Below are 21,740 nucleotides of genomic sequence, written 5' to 3' on the forward strand. Positions count from 1 at the left end.
AGATCTGTACACTATGGAAAAACTTGTGTTCTGCTTACTGACACAATACAGTTGGAAGCAAAGACAGATGACAGTCTCAAATTAGGGAATAAAACAGCTTGAGGAATTACATGGGGATCAGGGGAGGAAAAGCTGTTTTGTCTATATGTAGATGATGCAGCACTGAATACAGGATTTCCAAATGGTATTAAGGCCAAATTTAGGCAGACTTGTCAGGTGGCTGTACACTGCAAAATATACAACTGTGAACGTGTTGTTATGGACACTATTTTCTGAGATTTAGATCTTAAAATGTTTTTTAGTTTGGAAAGCTTCTTTTGGAATTTACTATTTATTCCCAAAAGATGATGGTAGCTTAAACTCTTGCTACTGATGGCTTTGAGGCAAGTGTGAGCTATTTTGGAGGTACCTACCACATAAGGTGGGTTGCCACAGCACTGAAGGCAGCGATAAAAATGATCATTAAACTAATACACTCTTGGAACATATTGCAGAAACTCAGTCAGAGATTTATGTAGCCTGAATTTAGGGGCATTCTTAAGGTCATATTCACCATTCCATATTGTAAATTCAAAGGTGGGATGATTAGGATGATTTTCTGGCATGGCAAGGATGTGTGTTTGAATAGGTTACTGACAGTGAATAGTGTATTTAAGTGAATGAAAAATCTTGCCATACTGTTTTCAGGACCCACAGCAATAGTCACCTTCCCAGAGAGCTTGCAGAAATGGTATTATTATGCAATGGATTAGTGAGCAAGTGGGATAAAGCATGTAGCCTGGGTATAAATGTAAATAGTGAATACAAATACTACTAACAAAAAATCCACCATAATGCAAAACCAAAGAACTCTTGCAGCTTAAACCTATAATTTATTAAAATATAAATGCTATGAGGATTAGAGTTAAAGTCAGGCTGTGGTGGAAAAAAAAATCAAAATCACTTAGCCATAGACAGTAAAAATTTCAAATCTGGTCATTCAAAAAAGAAAGTGACATTGTCCCAGCTTATCTAGGGACATTTCTCAGCATCCTGCTGGTTCTGTTTTTGTAACTATTTGGCTAGGTTTTTTTTCATCTTTATTTTCATTTTTACTGTAGCTTGCTCTCATGCACCTCTTGGAGGCCCCAGCCAATCAGCATGTCAACCCCTGGAAAAGGTATTTCTGGGAATTTTGGGACATGGCTTCGAGTAGCAGATAAAATCACTAATGCTTTTAATGATTTGTAGTCTAATAGTTGGTTTTGTTTCCCCTTGAGCTATTCCTACGTTGTTTGAACCTAACTGACTAAGTGATCACATGAGGTGTTTCATATCCATGTCAAAGAAAATATCACAGTAATTCTTCAGTAAAACATTTCACTCCCATTATAAAAGTTATGACATTCTCTTTGCTCATATAAGGGTACTTTACTTGTACTCACAGCCACATTAGCCTCCTTTACAATTACTCCAGTTATAACAACTTGTCTTTGTAAACCTCACAAAGGTCCACTGAATGGCATTATAATGAGACTGGTGTGTATCAAAGCTTCAGTAATCATTCTTTCCATTTATTTTTGTATTTGATCTCTCTATAATTTGATTTTATTGGGTGTTTGAGTTATCCAGTTGCACATTAAGATCACCAAAGGCTGCAGTCACTAAACATTATTGAATGTTAAAGAGCGACACGTAACTAAGATATATTTAAAGCGTCTAAAAGATACAGTAGAGGCTAAATGGATTAAATTTAAAATCTATAAGTTTAAAATGAGAGTTAAGTGGTTTAGCTTTTCTGATAAGTGTCATACTGTTAAGGAGAAATGGTAATAACAGTAGGATACGTCCATATATATTCTACTGTATTCATTGGTTTCAGTTGGAGGAAAACATTGACATTTCCCAGAGTAGCAGCTGTGTTAGTCTGTATTTGCAAAAAGAAAAGGAGTACTTGTGGCACCTTAGAGACTAACAAATTTATTTGAGCATAAGCTTTCGTTAGCTGTAGCTGTAGCTCACGAAAGCTTATGCTCAAATAAATTTGTTAGTCTCTAAGGTGCCACAAGTACTCCTTTTCTTTTTATTGACATTTTCTTAATCCTTCCAATCTTTGCAGAGAATTGCTTCAGTTTTACTTTGGTATGGACACACACACACACACACACTCACACAAAATTTTGTTGCCACTATGCTAACTACTTGTGAAGATACCGTACCACTATCAATCTAAATCTGGATACTGTACTTTGAAATGCTACTTCAGAGAGGCAGGTTAGTAAGTAAAAGGGAACATTTCCATAAGTAAATGTGGCTATTGTACATTTTAATTTATTCAGACCTTTAATATTTATACATATGCACACCCACCCACCCTCCCAGTATATTGGAGTAAAAGTTTACTCCAGGTCATAGCAGAAGTTTTCAAAGGAATAATATGAAAGAAAAAATGTACAAGGTAACTGTTCTTAGATAACTACAGATTCCGTTTGTTAAGTATTGTTCTTGTGAATTCCTAAGGAGCAACCTATTCCGGAGTACAAAACATTTCTGATGACAAATATCAGTTGTGATTTTAACAGTAAAATAAATCAGGAGTGCACAATATGGACATCAAACTTACACAGTAAGGTGGTAGGTATGGTAAATAGAACAAATATCCTAAAGTCCTGACACTGCAAAATACTGACCAAAATAAACCGCAAAATCCTGATCAAAATAAACAAGCAAACAAACAAAAAAGGCACAAAAATTGTCTCTTCAGTAAGAGAAAAGACATTTCACTTTTTGTGAAAGAGGAGAGGTTTCACCATCCCTGCCAGAATCTTGGGTAGCTGGGCAGCAATCACTTCTGACATCATTTCCGGGAATTCGACACTCAGTGCCCGGGACTGGAGAAATGTGTTCAGACAGAACAGATGGAGTTGTTTCACTATCTGGTTTTAATGAAATACAAACATGTGAGAATTTAGACTACTAATAATACATGATACATTTATCTAAACATGCCCAATGATTATTTTAAATATCTCACTCAATCAATATAATTTTACATATTTCTATCACTCATAATCATACTGTGCATAGTCTTGCCTTGCAAGCCAAAAGGTCTTTTCACTTCAGCAGTCATGACCCTATCTAAATGAACACTTCAGTATATAAAAAATGGGTTAACACACTAACCCCACTGTAAAATATCCCCAGCTTCATTCAATGAACAGGACAGACAGTCCTCATAATATTATTTCTATCCTCATTGTGAAAGATGTGGTCCCGTGACTTATTCACTGCACACTACTCAACCATGCTCTGAAAACAGAATTATTAAATTCCTCATGGGCTTTTCTATAGTGCTCACCATTATAGTATCTGAATACTTCACTAATATCAATTTATCTTCACAAAACCCCTGCGAGGTAAGAATGTGGTATTATTCCCCAGTTTACGGAACTGAGGCACAGAGATTAATGCCAGAAGTGCCCACTAATTTTTAGTGCCCTATTTGCATGACCCAGAAACTGATTTTCCAAATGCTATAACGCAGCATTGCAGAGTGCTTCAAGTGTTCAATGCGCATACGGAACTTCAGTTGTAGCTGTGAGTGCTCAGCACTTCTACAAATCAGATCCCAAGGTATCAAGTTTGGCAGGCAGAAAATGAGGAACACACAATTAGTGACCACCTGTGTAAAGTTTGGCTTAAGCGACTTGCCTAGCATCACAAAGAAACTGACAAGACAGGAATAGGCTCCAGTTCTCCAGGACATCATTCAACTGTCTTAGTGATAAAACCACCTTTTCTTTACCTGCAAACCCCTGCTTCTCTCATTGCACACCTTCAAACTACTGCTGTGCGAATAATAGAATTTTTGGTTCTCTGGCATTTCCAATATACTAATTTCAGGTTGAAATGTTTTGTTTAGCATTTGAGCATTTTGAAAGTTTTTAAAATAAAATTAAAAACAATTTCTAAATAAAAAGTCATTTCTAATAAAAAAAAATCTAAATCTTTCATTTAAAAAAATGCCTAAACAAAATGTTTCTATTTTACTGGATTTTTTGTAGGTTCTTTTCAACCAAAATAATTCAGCAAAATCTATTTGAGTTCACGAAAAGTTTTGATGTCAGCAAATCTGCATTTTCACCAAAAAAAGTTTTGATCTAATGATTTTGCTCAGCTCCACTTCCAACTTCTGCCGCAAATAAGGCAAGCAACAGCCTCCTTTACTACACAATCCTAATTCATTCCGAGAGCAGATCCATCCTGTGCATTGAATGAGGCAGGCAACTGTAATTCTGATATTTCCCAACTTTTGCATGTTTGACTTTCTGAACTTAATAAAGTTTGTTTAATGTGTTTTTGTGTGTGTGTAATTTCCTAGGTTTTAAAAACAGCAAATTGAAAATACAGAAGCTCCATCCTGGGGCATCACATTGACACCAACATGATTCATTTTTCATGGTTGGAATGTTTAGATCCACAGCACAGACCTCTGCCACTTGAGCTAAGTGACAGCAGTAATAGGTTGTTATCCTATATGTGAACAAGCACGAGGCTCTCTATTCCAGGCTCGTGAGGGGAGCGTACTCTAGTGGGTACTGCCTTTTCTGCCCACTTTCTATAAGCTTTGACATTGCAGCTCCGTCCCCTCCAGCCTGTCTGAATCCCAGTCTCCCACTCCTCCCCCTCTCTCCCTTTCCTCATACTCAGTCCCAGCGCTCTTGCCCAGTCAGCCTCAGGTCTCCCTCCTGGCTGCTCATCTGATCTGTCTCTCTCCTTCCCCTCCACTGGTTCACAGTCTCAATTTTCCTCCCCAGGCTCCTCATTCAATCTCAGTCATCCCTCCCAACCTCTCCCTGGCTCTTTATCCCAACCTCTTGGCCAAGCCACTCCCGGTTTTTCCCTCTCCAACTCCTTGTCAACTGTTTCCCCTGCCTCCAGACCTCTATCCCCCTTTCACTGCGGCTAGTCCCCATCTCCTTGTCCTGCCAATTACAACAGTCTCCCCAGCTCCTCGTTGGATCACAGTTGCTCCCATCATTCAACTGTTTCCCAGTCCCCCGTGTCCCTCCTGTTTCCAACACTGGCTTCCACTCCCAGTCTCCTCGCTTCTCCCAACCTCAGTCTCCTTGTCCAACTAGTCCCAGTCTCCCACTGCACCTTCCCTTTCTCAGACCCAGTCTGCCCTCTCCCTGGAGACTCCCAAGGAGCTTGAGAGGTGGAGACTGGAGCTGAAGGCTGCCAGGGGAGGAAGAAGAAAACTGTGATGAAGAGTTGGGTTTGGAGGAAGACTGGGAGCTGGGGGGTAGGAAATGTGGGTCAGGATGAGAACTGGTTTGGACAAGGAGCTGGGGTTGGGACTAAAGGAGGCAATGAGACTGGGAACAAGGAACTACAAGGTAGGAAAAACTGGGAATGGCTGGGAAAGCAGATGGGGACTGGGGACTTTCTGGGTGAGGAGAGTGGGACTGGCAGCTAGGAGAGGGGAAGAGACAGGACTGGAACAGGGAGAGGTTGGAGGAGAAGAAGGGATGAAACTTGGGGGAAATGAGCAGAAGAATCTATAGCCATTAGACACACTCCCCTCCAGAGATTGGATGGGAACCCAAGATTCCCAAGTCTCATCATTTCTCTGCTGTCAGCAAATATCTGTGAAACCCACTGGCAACATGTGTGTGTCCCATCCTCCTCTAGTGTTGGTCCACAGAGAATGACAACCTATTAATGCTATTAGTTAGTCACTTTGCTCCAGTGGCAGAGATCTATGAAGTGGGTATAAAAATTCCAATGCTACTGATGAACCACATTGATGTCAATAATATCACAATAGAATTTCTGTTTTTTTTTCATTTGGCTTTTTAAAAACTTAGTAAATTACATACAAAAATCCATGTTAAAAGAACATTGTTAAGGTTGCAAAGTCAAAGACTGAAAAATTAGAAAATAGAATAATTAAGGCAGAGGTCCTGTGGAAAAAATTGTATGTGATCACGTAATTAAAGATTGTATTGTAATAAATATGCACAATGAGGCCAAATTAAGGTTGCTCTCACAAGCAACCTTAATTCTGGCATTTCCTATTGTTTGAGTATGCCTTTGAAACCTTTATAATATTCTTTGTATGGGTTTTTTTTTGGTCTGTAATGTATAGAAATACATGTACTACAGTTCTGAACTAATTTTAAGAAAAATATAAAAAATGAACTGGCATTTTAAATATATATGTCCCATACAATTAAATCCTCTATAAATAAAAATGTGAACATCTGGTTAATTTTGCATTGATTTTTGCCCTGACGATGTGGCCAACTTTGCCTGGAAACCACAAACATCCCAATATATGTATATATTTTTTAAATTGACTTTAAAGAATGGTTCTTGTTTCTGGCATAAACTGTGCTCCCCAAGAAACAAACTTACATCATGCATGGAGTCCATAAGTTTTGTAAGCTGATAGAAACGTTGTGAGCTGGCCACAACTCCTTTCTGCCGCAAACCAATTGCCTTGACCAGTTCTCTAATATAACTTGCTCTCATCTCATCAAACTGGCTTTGACTTCTCAGACCTTCCAAAGGAACTAAAGAGAAAAGAATAATCTTGATTGTTGCACTATATTATGAAGACAACTGAGGAAGAATTTATATGGTATTTTACACTGTAATGTTTGTTTAATTATTTTATCTTGGACTACAGACTTTTTCCTGTTAGTCGGTGAAGTGCAGAAATGGTGATCTGACACAGACAGGTGGATACATAAGTAAGAATCAGTCAGTATCCTGGCACTGGGTCACTGATATGGAAAATCTGCCAGAGGTGGTGGTGAAAGTGATGCAAAATGACTGAAATCCTCCCTCTGCAATAAAGTCATTTGTGACTAGGGAGGCAGGGGCATGGACAGGGCACTAGGAGATGCACTGATTAGCATATCCCCGGTGGTGTCTCAGGAAGGTGTAATACAAAAGCATTATTCAATATGTTGCAGGAGACAACTATACAAAATAAAAAAGAGCAAAATTCCCAATAGAGCAATGGTTTAAACCTTTCCATCTTCCTAACATTCAATGAAAATTATAAGCCAAAACATCAGCTACTTCTGAATTTCAGAAGTACAGTTTTTGAAAGATCTGTTCCATTTAGGCATGTTTTCTTTGACTGTAAACAAGTATATATCACTATTTCATCCTGGAAAGAGAAAAAAAAAAGAGGGCAAATTCATCCCTGATGCAACTCCGTTAAAGCAACTGGAGTTACACTAGGGATGAATTTTGCCCAATGGTTGACTCTAGCTGAATGTTTGTTTCTTAGATTACTATTTTTCAAATCATTTTAACATTCATATGGTCTAAATTTAATCTTTGATGTTTACATCTTAATGGTGTGACTGGAATGTGGTGGGGGACAGCTCACACTTTTGTGAAAGATGGCTCAGATGACCCAACCGGTCTTTTCCATCTCTTACTTCTATGCAGCCATTGTTTAGCTAGACAGACTTTTCAGCAAGGCTGTGTTAACAGGGCAGAAGCAGACTGGAAACCAATATACTCTGTTCAACGGGGGTGGGGGGAAGCTTTCTAAAAATGGAAATTTAGCTTTTGCAGAAAAATGCCGAATATAAAGTTGTAGAAAGACGACCACATAGAAGCTGTTGTTTTCACTCCTGCAGCTGTTTCTGGCAATACTAATGTAGACTGTCCTCTGGATTCTAAACATCTATTAAAAATACACAGTATTCTGTTGCTGAGGAAAGGTCTTTTAAGAAAAGTCTAGGCTTATGCAAATGCTAGTCAAGTTGAACACAGATGTCACACACTGAGCACAGAAGTCACAAGCAAAGGTACATAAGGAAATAAGCCTTCAATTAATATTTTTCTTGGCACTTGGAGGAACCAAGCAACATACTACAGGAGTCTATCCTGTCAGCCCTATGGTTCAGTATAGGTGTCAGGCTCCTGGGGAGCCAAGTCTCAAGAATACTTTCCGTAAGAGTTCTGAAAATAGTTTTTGTCCTACGTTAGCAGCTAAATCATTTTCAGCACTGGATCAGGGAATTCATTACTGACAAATGAGGTCAGCAACAGATTACTTTCTTAGTAATTTCCACTGGAAAGTGGAAGACCAATGAGCAAACTTGAACCTGGAAAGGTGTTTTGTAGCTGGGATCAGATTAGAGGTGGTGGGCCAATTTTAGTTCTGAACAGACAGCTGAAGTCAATGGAGTTGCCCTATCTTACACCTGGGCTAAATTTGCCCATCTTTGTCCAGGAATAATTTGAATAATCATTAATATTAGTAACCTGACAAGGTATGAAAGCCATGTCCATTCTCCCCTGCTCCAAAGAGCAAAATATTGACTTCACAGGAGCGGGATGTGGCCCCTACGTCAACAAACCTGACAGTGTATTAAAGGATTTTTTCTTTGTATTTGTCATTTAGTGATACATTTCGCAGCTTTGCATGGGGCTTTATCTGTGTATTGTCACTGAAGTCATTCAGAGTTGCATGGCTGAAACCCTGCACAATTGCTCTGAAAATGTCCAGCTTAATGTGGCTACCTGTCAAATTATATTCAACATGTATCTCATTGATTTTATTCTGTGCACAACAAAAAAAAGCAGTATTTTAGTGCTTGGGGCCTGAGACATTTTTGCTGAAAGGAACTTTTTCCTGTTTTTCAGGGCATACAGCCCTACTATGATTTTCATGATAAATAACACCGTGTGAAACTTTGCAACATTTCATTGTTGTTTTAATATATGAGGTACAGAACAAAAAAAAATGCTAAAGACAAAACCATCCATTTTCTACTTACTTGTATTGAGCAATAATAATGATTTCATACAGAGGAACTCCTCTTGACTAACTTGTAGTTTGACAAATTCCTGTGGGATCTGCCACATGGATAGGCACAATGAATAAAACGACGATTCTTTCATCCTCTGTCTTACACCCCAAAAAGGTAAAAATAAAAAAGACTCAGCAACTAATTCTTTACAGTACCTACTTTGCTGTTAGATTAATTACTACGTTCTTGAAATGAAGAAGAGAGATATATGAAGTAAAACAATTTTCTGAATTTTTTGTGTACCTATTAGTTTTCACATACATAAAAAAATCGTAACTTGACATTTGATTGGAAGTTTAAAAGTAAATTAATTCTCCTCAAGTGGTGTCATTGTTTAGACAGGCATCTTAGAGACTGACAGGAGCTGAATGTCAGGTGAATAATAATCATGATTTTTTTTACATTAAAGAAACCCAACAATTTTTAAAATGTAAATCAGATTTTTTAATTTAAATGTTGCTAGTCCTTTACTTTCTTCTCATTTATAATCGTACATTGCTAAAATAAATGTTTTGCAAGTGCTTCTTTAATTAGCGTTCTAATTGTTAGTGGAATTTCAGATTTTTTTAGATCGTATTTTTTCTACTAAGAACCTGCACATTTAAATGGTTATCTATGTTGTAAAAGACCCATTAATATTTGTACTGTGAGGACAAGAGAAAATGGCAAACACAAAATTAACAAAGAGCCTGTGCTATACTTGGACCCAATATCATCTTCTGATATATTGAACTTCCACAAGTCAAATGATGTTAATGATGTTCCTAAGTCACTTAGACCCAGATTTTCAAAGGCATTTAAGCTCCTAACTTCTGTTGATTTCTAAGGAAGTTACGAGCCTAAACACTTTTTGAGGATGCTTTTGAAAACAAAGATGGGCATTTTAACAAATTTTGGCCCGTTGCATAAAAAAGTTTACAATAACTTTGTTAATGGATTGAAAGTCTAAATAACTTTTAACTACTAACAGTGACACAATGTTTTTGAAGTGACAAAGATTTTATAAAGAGAAAATTTTAAAATAGATGTTAGCTCCTGATGCTGCCTTTTATGAGAAGTCCCATTAAAGTCAATGGAACTAAAAATGTCAGTAAAGTTAAATAACTGCAGAAATGTTTTCAGGAATAGGGCTTTCATTTTCAATCATTTTGTTTTTTACTTACAGCAGTTTACAAAATATCAGCTAAGATATATTGCCAGTAGTAGCATTTTAAAAAGTCCAGCATTTGTTAGCTCATTATACACTGAATAGAAAAGTGCAGTAGCACAGGTTAGTTTTACAAAGCCTCAACTTGATTTAAATCAATGAGTTAAAAAAAAAACATGGGTGAAATTTTGGTTCTATTGAAGTCAACAGGATTTTTAATATTGACTTCAATGGAGACAGAATTTCATCCCAAGTGTTTTAAATCATGATTCCAGTCTGGCTGGAAGCATTATAATCAACAAAATGTTTATTGTTGGTATGACAAAAAACTTTTTCTCAATGCATATAGATCAACATTTTATTGTTTTAAGTGAGAAATACTTCAAATCTGTTCAGAATCTGAAGCGCTGCACTCTCTTTTAAATAAGTTAAATATATCAGGTTTCAGAGTGGCAGCCATGTTAGTCTGTATCAGCAAAAAGAACGAGGAGTTCTTGTGGCACCTTAGACACTAACAAATTTATTTGAGCATAAGCTTTTGTGGGCTAAAACCCACTTCATCAGATGCATGCAGTGGAAAATACAGTAGGAAGATATATATCTACACAGAGAACAGGACAAAATGGGTGTTGCCATACCCACTATAATGAGAGTGATCAATTAAGGTGGGTTATTGCCTGCTGGAGAAAAAAAAACCTTCTGTAGTGATAATCAGGATGGCCCATTTCCAACAGTTGACAAGAAGGTGTGAGTAACAATAGGGGGAAACTATAAGCATGGGGAAATAGTTTTACTTTGTGTAATGACCTATCCACTCCCAGTCTTTAATCAAGCCTAATTTAATGGTGTCCAGTTTGCAAATTAATTCCAATTCAGCAGTTTCTCATTGGAGTCTGTTTTTGAAGTTTTTTTGTTGTAATATTGCCACTTTTAGGTCTGTAAAGGTGCCACTAGTACTCCTCGTTCTTTTCGTTAAATAAATCATTTATTGTTTATTGGGAAATTATGCTACTGATCACTCAGTTGCTCCCGTTGAAGCTGTTCTACATAAATATTAAGTCATTGGAGCAGGGGGACTGGAACCTGGGTTTCCCACCTCCTAAGTGAGTGCCCTAATCACTGGGGGAAAATGTATGGGGGGGGCCTCCACCTTGCTCGCCTCTGGCATGTTTTCCAAGAAAGGGTGTGGGCACCTAAATTAAGGAGAGACTTGATGGCCAAGAATCCCAAGCAGAGGTATGCAGCTCCCTCCAATCCGGCCATACAAATCCCTTTGGGGCGGGGCCACAATCCTTTCCTTGACATCTCCTGGCTAGTTTAGGTAGCTCCCCACTCAGCAAGGTGGCTTTTGTGGGACCCATTCATAGGCACCTAATTCGCCCCATGCCTTGTACAGGGAGCCTAAGCGCATAACTTAGAACTGTGGATTCCACTGGATGACAAGATGCCTAAAAGACATGCACTGCAACTCCTAAGTCCCTTAGGGGATCTCACCCTTAGACATATTTTAAGTATTAGAAGGTGTAGGCAAATATCTACAGTGCTTTTAAAAACAACCCTTCTTTGAGCAGGGGGTTGGACTAGATGACCTCCTGAATTCCCTTCCAACCCTGATATTCTATGATTCTAACTCGGGAATTAATCTGGAAATTAACAGCTCTTGCCTCATTTTCAGGTTTGAGGCTGGTGTTGCTGTGTGCTGATATGTATCCATCTGCACTAGGACTGAATTATGGATAAACCAAGTCTAAGAGGCAGCTTGGTTTTAAAATACCAGTTAGACAACGGTATAGATAAAGACCAGAGGTAGCTTTTAATTTAATAAAAGTTATTTCCAGAGTATTTTCTGGTATATATAACATCTTTGATGTGCTTTATTATTCCAAATTATTCAACTTTTGATTTCTAATTCCTAGTGTTTACTGTAAATACATAGAGTGAAATCATGGCTCCACTGAAATCAATGAGTTTTGCCACTGACTTCAGTGGGGACAGAATTTCACCCTCAGATCCCAATGTATGACCTCTGTGATTGTGTGGCATTCCACTCATTTCAAGGGTACTCTACATGGGCATGAGGATCTGTGCACTGGGATCCTGAAATAGGAATGGGGAACTAGTTCTTAGTTTTATGTTAAGATGAATCATAAACCTATTTGTTTAATTTTCATCTTGCCTTGTAAAGGCTTCTTTTGTGAATTTCAAGGACAAATTATTAAAGAGGGAGGAAAAAGTATACTCTGATTGCCTGTTTCAGAGTAGCAGCCATGTTAGTCTGTATTCACAAAAAGAACAGGAGTACTTGTGGCACCTTAGAGACTAACAAATTTATTTGAGCATAAGTCAACTGCTGGAAATGGCCCACTCTGATTATCACTACAAAAGGCTCCCCCCCCCGCCCCTGCTCTCCTGTTGGTAATAGCTCACCTTAAGTGATCACTCTCTTGTTACAGGGTGTAGGATAACACCCATTGTTTCATGTTCTCTATGTATATAAATCTCCCCACTGCATTTTCCACTGAATGCATCTGATGAAGTGAGCTGTAGCTCACGAAAGCTTATGCTCAAATAAATTTGTTAGTCTCTAAGGTGCCACAAGTACTCCTTTTCTTTTTATGATTGCCTATGAAATACTCCTATATATCATGTTACAACAATATGGGATATTAACCCTTTGCCCTGAAATCTACATTCAAACTAATTCAGGTTTAATGTCGTGATAACGTAATTCTTTTTTTAACTTTCCCTCAGATAAACAAAACCACCATCAAAACTGTTTTGCTTTTGGGTCGACAGATGGTCATATCAATGGAATACATTGGACTTTTATGCAATCCTTACTGAGGATACTGATCTTTGATATGATCAGAGCTTTCTCCTTTGATCTTAATTTTAACACTGTTTAATGAAACAACAAAACAGAAACATTGGGCAAAATCCTGGCCCCAATCAAGTTAATAGCAAAATTTCAATTGACTTCAATGGGGTCAGGATTTCATCTATTATATTAGTAAATAGCAGTAACTGTCTACTTACTCATTTAGTATCAGATCAGGTGCAAAGTACAGCATCTGACCACTGACATGTTTATATGACCTCCATCCCATTGCAAACACCATTAGACTCATCCAAGAATACTGGATAAGGGTTATCTGATCATCGATATGTAAATTCCGGAATCCTGAAAATCACATGAAGAATTAAAAGAATTCAAATACTACTCTATAAAACATTTCACAAAGTAAGAAATTTATATTTGTCACGTGTTCTTGATGTATCAGACAAGCTATCCATTATTTTTAGATAAATTTAAATATGTAGTATTTTTGGTACCTATCTATACAGTCTCCTTTCATACCTTGTGCATGTCTTAAATAAGATCTGAGTACTAACAATATCAGACAGAATCCTATTAAACATCCACTGAAAATAAGACTACTACCACAAAAACTGGCATTGACTTTAATTTTTGAATTCCTTTGAGTTCACTCAATGGGACTTTATATTTTTCTTTTATATTTTTCTTTAAGAGCCTCCAGGATCAGCTAATGAAAGAGTAAACATGTACATTTCTAACATGTAGCTGTTTCCAGTAAGTGGTAACATTGACTTGACAATTCAAATGTATCTAATTTTACAGGACAGTTTAGCAATATTTCTTAAGTAATTAGAGACTAATCAACAGGAGGCTTGTGATATTTGAATTATCACTAGCCATTTGACTAGATTCGCTAACCTCTCCCAAATTTTTATGCTGAGTCACATATTATTCCTTTTCTTGGTTTTGATCCTGAAAGGATCAAATCAAATATAATGTTACCAGTTATGAGTGACTATGTACTTTAGGAAACAACAAAGTGGTGGTATTTGTACTACAGATTTTTTACAGAAGTAAAGGATATTTTGGGGTTTGTGAGAAGAATGACGGGAGGATTGATCTGAAGTTGTTTATAATTATTACTTTAGCACAGATCAATAATATACTATGTCCCTTTTCCCTGTTCCCATGAGTTTTAATGCTAGCAATAACGTATGTTTAGGAAGTGGCTCACTGAGGCACCAAATATAGATTTTTAAAAGTTGGCATATTCAAATTATGCAACAGCAGTTTTTACAGCCACAGTCTACAGGCAGAGAATGCCTCTTTTGTATAATATTCCTTCAAGTGTGTACAATCTGTAAGGTTTAAATGACCAGCTATGTCAAATGATGACAGAAGATAAAAGAGAGTTCAGGAAATAAAAATATTTATTTAAAAGGAAGCAGAGAAGGGAGAGTATGCTGAAAAGCAGAAAGTTGAGTCTGAGTTCCTTCTGAAATGAGCAAGTATGCTGAGCCTGCTGTAGACTTCTCAATCTCAACCGTGTAGAGTACTAAATTCCAAACAAAGCAGAATATGAGATTTACAAGGAAACAAGATAAATACACAATTGCCAAAGTGCCAGATATTCTCCTATATCTCCATACAAAGCAATCTCAAAAACTGACATAAAACACTGAAGAGACAAGATGGGTGAAGGAATATCTGTTATTGGATCAATTTCTGTTGGTGAAAGAGACAAGCTTTTGAGCCACACATGGATCCTACACATGCCTATCACAATATGTGGTGTACCTCAACCAGTGCATTAAATAACAACCAGGTGGGTGAAACCAGATGATCACTACGTACTCTAATGAACTCACACAAGAAAATCATAAAAAACAAAAACACCCAGTCACCTGTGGTTGAACACTTTTCACAAAGCAATCACACTATATCTGACCTATCAGTCCTCATCCTCAAAAGAAACCTGCACAACACTTTCAAAATAGGAGCCTGGAAGCTTAAATTCATAACTGCTAGACACTAAAAATCATGGACTTAACAGAGACACTGGATTTATGGCTTATTACAACAATCTGTAACCCACTAAGCCCCCTCTTTTATTTCTAGGACTGCAGAGGTGTTACCAGGACACTCTACCTTGAATGGTCCCTTACAATATTTGCTGACTACTTATGCTAAACAATCTGTTGCTTTTTTCTGTGATAATGGGAGTACCTGAAGAAGAGCTCTGTGTGGCTTGAAAGCTGGTCTCGCTTACCAACAGAAGTTTGGACCAATAAAAGATATTACCTCACCCACTTTGTGTCTCTAATATCCTAGGACTGACCCACCTATAGCCACACTGCATAAAACACTGAACATATTTTTCATTTAAAACAGCTTCAAAAGTAGTTGTTTTTTAAACTAAACCAATTTCTGCAAAAGGTACAAGTTGCACATTTGTTTAATCTGTACTACTTCATTGGTCACTGGATCCTTCCATATTCAGTGATATTGGAGCATTTGTCTAATCTCTTTAAACCTAATATCTGCTTAGTCATATAACACCAAACTGTGTTGCTCTCGGTTTTCTCATGTTATTTTTTTAAATCATCCTAACTATAATAAGATAAACATACTGTCTGTTTAAATATTCTTACACATAAAGAATATAAAGTAAAAGCATGTTTTTTAAAACATGTCTGCTCATTTAGAGGAATTCCCTTAAGAAGGTTCTACTGTCTGATTAAAATATATCTTTGGTACACAGAAAGTCCAACTTTATACTCTTTTGGTGAAATGGCAGTGTTATTATATATTCAATTAAATGTCTTTATGAAGGATTCCATTATTATGCGTTCGTTATGTATTACATTTCTGTATATTCCTGGTTTTAGTGCACAGCCAATAAACAGACTAAATACTCTTTAGATAATTAGCTTGATGACATATATTAGCATACCTATATATAGAAAGATGTTATTACCTGGTAGTGATTTAGACCATTTGACTACACAAAGGAGTTGCCTCTCACATAATTGATTCAGACTGGTCAGCAAAGCACTTGGGGTTTCAGGCTGTGTGTTGTCATAACCTGCATAGACCACTTCCGGCTCAATGCCCTGTAAGATGCTGATCAGTTGGGGAACAAACTGTATTTCTTGATTTGGTGAAAAGGATATTCTTTGGGTTAGAGCTTGGCTTTCATCGGGAAGGGCCACTGGCTGCTGGAGTGCAACAATATCTAGTGTCCTCACAACTTTGACTTTGTTAAACTTTTTAAACTTTCGACCTGTGGAAAAAAATAATTTAATGACACATCAAAAAAGCAGATTTCCACAAAGCAGATTAACTCTTTTAGTATCTCTTACATTATTACACTTTTAACTTGGAATATTGTTTCTTTCTATTTTGTTTTCTTTTACAACTGCAAGTTACATATAATTCAAAAACCTTATAGAAAATTCTTAAAGTTTTGTTCCAGTGGAGAAAGAAATAGAAAGAAACACATGAAAATATACACATTAAAGGAGTACTTGTGGCTCCTTAGAGACTAACAAATTTATTTGAGCATAAGCTTTCATGAGCTACAGCTTACTTCATCGGATGCATTTGGTGGAAAATGCATCCAATGAAGTGAGCTGTAGCTCACGAAAGCTTATGCTCAAATAAATTTGTTAGTCTCTAAGGTGCCACAAGTATTCCTTTTCTTTTTTGCGAATACAGACTAACACGGCTGCTACTCTGAAACACATTTTACAGAAGGGTAATTCCATTATTTAAAAGAGTCACTCTTGATTTACACTGGCGTGAGAGGAGACTCAAACCCTCTGACTTCAAATTAGAGGGGGTATAGGTGAGTATACTTATAGCTAATCTAAAAACACAGAATCAGTTTTATAATGTCAAATAATTTTTCTAATTCTTCAGTATTTTTCATCCATAAAAATGAATACATGAATATTTAGCACACAAAAAAGTGCACAATTAAAAGTTAGATTACAACATTATTTGTGATCCTGTATAATACTTAAGAGAAATAGGGAAGCATATTAAATATTTTTTCAAGGAAAAGAATCTACTAATATCATAAATATACAGAATGGAATTTTCAAAAGCACTCAAGCAGTGATCTAACACTGCTCCCAGGGAAGTGAGTGGCGAGATTCTAGTGAAGTCAGTGGTAAGATTCCCATTAACTTGTTAAGCAGGAGATCAGAGTAGATGATCACATTGGTCTCTTCTGTCCTTAGACTCAATGACTTCAATGACAGCACAATTAAGCCAGTGATGAAGTGCTTTTGAAAATCCCTCCTTCAAAACTATCAACTGTTTTACATCCGTTGTCACTAAAGATAGTAACAGAAAAAAGAAGAGGCAAGCAGTCCTGGTTAGTGACTCCTTATTAAAAAAACAAACCTGACACTCAAACCTGGGTCACAGCTGACCCAGATAAAGAAAAAAGGATTATATGCTATTACCTCCAGATGAAATGACATGACAACAAAGATGTATAGTATCGTTAAGAATGCTGGAAATTTCCCACTAATTATAGTCAAAGTGTGCGTGGCTGATGAGGGGTGTGTGGAAGCGGGAGAAAAAGCAGCAAGAGAAAATCTGACAGTTCAAGAATGACTTCATGGACCCAGGGAAGAGAACTGAAGACAAGGTCAGCAGAGGTAATAAACCTGCAGATTCTTAGGATGCCAGGCATGAGTAAAAAAAATGAAGCCTTAATGATAGTTTATGGATTTGTAACCACAGGGAATCTTCAGTAGTGAATGAATAAAGATACATGCTTCTAACAAATTAGAATGCATCAAAATAAGGACCAGTTCACAGAATTGCTCAGATAATTGTTTCTGGAAATATAGTTAAGTGGCCTCCAGTATTGCATATGCACTGTTTGCAGAACTTTCCAGTCAACTGCAAGGGAGAGTCCGACCAGAGTCACATTGGCATTTGCAAAGGCTTGGCACCTGCTTCAGGCTAGTCATGCCACATTAAGCCTCTGTTGCTGGAATTTTAATGCCACACGAAAAAATGAGAGGTTTAACAATATTTGAGTTTTTAAATTGTATTATACAAAATATTAAACATTATTTCCTGCTCTAAGATGAACGAACATCCCAAATTAGTCCTATACTGAATAAATAATAGCAATGTCACTTTGGCACTAACTCATCATAACACATAACAGCTGTGAGCATTTTGTCAGTAAACCTTTGGTAGCTTCTGTCATTGGGGTATTCAGTCACACCAGCAGCTTTATGGTACTAACAGTTCCCAAATCCACAATTTACTGTACATTATTGGACTGTACATTAATAGTGCATGGGAACTATGTACAACTACTGAATATAAACCAACAACATAATAAAAACTACTTAAATGATAAATGCTTAACATGCATATGTGAGATTCATTACATTGTTTTGGCGCATAATCCTGCACTTTGTTTTTTTCCTTTTAAGCATGTGTATAGAAGCAGATTACATGTCAGGTACCATGGTGCACCAGGCATTCTGTATTAGACAGCTAGTCTTCTCATAAGACACTAATGCCTCACCCTTTCCACAACCCGTAATCAGGTGAAAAATGTCAATGATTCATTATTCTTGACACCGTACCATGGTTTTGACTCCAAGGTCACTATACTCCTCTGGTTCCATATGAGAGAGCAAGTTCTATACACCTCAGAAGATTGTAAACAAGCTAAGGGAACAAAGCAGAGGTAATACATCTTGATTTTAATAAAGCATTTGATGCAGTGTTTTAGGAAATATTACCTTGAAAATTAATTCAAATTTGCTTGCATATGAGCACTGTCAGAGGGACTGAAAGCTAACTGAAAGGTGATTTTCTATCAGTAGGGCACAACAAGAAATCTATGTTAGACATGGGTCATTTTTAAAGTCTTTGCCACTGATCTGGCAGAAAGGGCTAAAGAATATTATACTTCAAGCTGTGAACTGCAGTGAAGACAAAGATAACAGAGATCAAGAAGGGCTGAAAATGTCAGCAAGAAAAAATATAATGAGATTCAGTTTGGAAAAATAAATGGCAGCATAGATTCAGTGGAAGGGAAAAATCCAGAAAGCTGTAACAGTCAGAGAAAGCTGGGGCAACCGTATTCAGTAGACTGCATATAAGTTTGCAATGCAGTACAGAAACAACACAAGACAAATGTGATTTTGTACCACATATGCAGAAGTGTCATTCACTTGGGGCATGCATGCAGAAGTGCAAGGAGGTGACAAATTAATGTGTTCAGTTCTGGAATGATGTTACCAGAAAGCTAATGACAAAACTGAGGGAGTGACAACTCTAGGGGGAGAAGTGTCAGAATATAAAGGTCCACAAGTATTTTAAGTTTTTAATTACTGAAGAAGAAGAATTATTACTTAGGGTGCTATAAATGCAAATTAGACTGCAGTGTTTCTACAAGAGAGTTTGTGAGTACTCTATGGACCTATTTACTTACAGCACATCAAAATTAATCCTAAAATCATTCAGATGCATTTAACTGCTTAGAAATTAGTTTCTGAAAACATAGTTAATGTGTTGTTAATATAATATACACGCAATCAAATTCACTCCTGTGCTAAGTAGACCATAAGAACAGGTACCACTCAATAGTAGGTGCTGCTCAATAGCTGTCAGTGGAGGCTACACTCACTACTCCCAGCAGTAAGTTTAGTCCAATGACTAAACAGCCATACATGTCAGTCAGTTAAGCAATATTAAGCATCGGCATTGAAGATTTCAATGCATGATTAAGGGGCTGCAGTGAAAGACCAAAAGAACTAAATATATATAGCTTGTTTAAGAGCTGAAAGGGAAATTTTACACTATAGCAGGCTGCAAACAAACTGTGAGAAAATTGTTTAGATTGATGGTTAATGGAATGACATTAAAGAAAGGAAAAATATGGTTGTGATTCAACAAGATACTTAAGCACATGCCTTACTTAAAAACAGTGCTGAGGTAGCATCAAGCATTCTCTCACTCTCTTTCAGGTGCTTGGCTGGCTAGTTCTTGCTCACATGCTCAGGGTCTAACTAATCACCATATGTGAGGTCAGGAAGGATTTTTTCCCCAGGTAAGACTAGCAATGATCTTGGGGACTTCTTGCCTTCCTCTGCAGCATGTGAGTAGAGGTCACTTGCCAGGATTATTTGGGAATACCCCACCTAATCATTTCCCTGCCATAGAGGGGGACTCGAGCACTGGTACACCTTGATCTCTTCTATTCTCTGCCTGTGGTGCACAACAGTCTAATCTCCAGTGGCTGTAATACGTTAGTCTAATTTTAGTAGTTGGATTTTGGTGCTGGTTGGTATTGGTGGCCTGTGATATACAGGAAGTCAGACTAGATGATCTAGGTCCCTTATGCCCTTAAACTCTAGGACACTATGGGTAGTTCCATTGCAGTTAATGGGGCAATTTATGTACTTAAAGTTAGGAATGTGCTTACGGATCTTTGCCCAGTTGGGGCCCAAATTAATTATGTGTATTACAGTTGTGTCCAGCATCTGGGCTTTATTGTGCTAAGTAGCGTACAATCACACAGGTGGACATGATTCCTGCCCCAACAGCTTATACCCTTCTTAAAAATGAAAAGCAACAACTGAATGTAACAAATAATGGAAGGCAGAGAGAGAAAGGATTATGGCAACCAATAATAGGAACAGGCCATCAGTGGCACAACTGGATGGCTCTCAGTCATTTATTCTGTGCTTTTATAATCCTCATTAAAACATAACCCAACCATAAACCCCCCCTTTTCCTTAACATTTGGGCCATTCCCCCCAACATCCTTCTCTTGGAAAAAAAATAAGGCTGAGCTTTTTATATAGATTTAGTACACTCCCATTTTAGTCCTGTTTCTACATAAGCCTCACTCCTCTTGAAACCTTGCGCCACATGCTGTACAAGGGGGAGGCTTTGGTCTCCATAGGTGTCAGACGCAAGAGAGCAAAACTCCACTGATCAATTATGGAGCATATGCTCTTATGTCAATACGGTTTAGGGCAGTGAAGTCGTGTGCTCACTATCCCCACCCAACAATCTCCCATCCCCCAGAGTCTGGAACTGCTGACATCACTGGGCTGCTGAAGCTGTAAAAGTGCAGCTACCCCACCTGGTGCAGCTGAGAAAGGAGAGGAGATTGCTGGAGTTCTGGCTCTGCAAGCAGGTGTAATATCCCCTTTCCTCTGGCCCCATGTACTGCTGGATATTCCTTTCTGGTGAATATTGGGACATTCTTAAAGGATTTCTCCCCCAAGAAATCAGGTGGGAAACAGGACTATGTGGTGCTCCTGGGTGGAGAGATCTGCTGGAGTCATGTGCCCCCAAAGACCTGGCTCTGTATGGTTACAGGGGTGAGCAAGGACTCAAAATTCCTAACTCTGAGAACTGCGATAATGTGGAATAATTTCCCAAAATAAATGGAGAAGCTATTTCATTTTGGCACATTTAGAACAGGACTGGCCAAAACACTAGAAAATAGATACTGTGAGGAACAACCCTGCTGTGACAGATGGGGACAAACTAGATGATTCAATAAGCATTTTTCCTATCTATAGTTTCTTTTTTTTTATTGAAGTCTACTGGATGGAAGTAGTTTTGATTCTGAAGACAATATATGGTTCTAAATCTGCACTGTATGTAATACAGTACTAACCTTTAAAACTCCAACAAAAGTACACTTTTTAGTATGGCCACAGAATGCTTCCATATAGTTTTGCTTCCAGTTTACACAGAAGGTGACTCACAGGAACAGCTTTCCCACAGACAGACAGACAAATACTAAAGCCAGTAATGGTACTGGTACAATCTAAAGGTATGTTTGACATTAAGGCTCCAATGATGCTCCCATTGATTTTAATGGTGCAGGATCAGGCCCTAAAATCCAGCCTCAGTTGTCTCTATTATGTAAATCGATGGGCTAAATGTGCCA

General features: G+C 37.6%; 1 protein-coding gene across 1 annotated transcript in view; it reads right to left on the reverse strand.

Moving 5' to 3' along the window:
• Window positions 1–2,072: 2,072 nt before the first annotated feature.
• Window positions 2,073–21,740, reverse strand: part of PGR (progesterone receptor) — a 49,292-nt gene continuing 29,624 nt past the window's right edge. Inside the window, exons 4-8 of the mRNA XM_038406880.2 lie at window positions 15,765–16,070; window positions 13,006–13,150; window positions 8,790–8,920; window positions 6,400–6,557; window positions 2,073–2,915 (exon numbers count right to left, since the gene is read on the reverse strand). Of these exons, the coding sequence (XP_038262808.1) occupies window positions 2,760–2,915; window positions 6,400–6,557; window positions 8,790–8,920; window positions 13,006–13,150; window positions 15,765–16,070 (896 nt within the window). The 3' untranslated portion in view covers window positions 2,073–2,759. The remainder of the gene's footprint in view (window positions 2,916–6,399; window positions 6,558–8,789; window positions 8,921–13,005; window positions 13,151–15,764; window positions 16,071–21,740) is intronic.

Source organism: Dermochelys coriacea, chromosome 1, assembly GCF_009764565.3.
Source record: "Dermochelys coriacea isolate rDerCor1 chromosome 1, rDerCor1.pri.v4, whole genome shotgun sequence".
Taxonomy (NCBI): Eukaryota; Metazoa; Chordata; order Testudines; family Dermochelyidae; genus Dermochelys; species Dermochelys coriacea.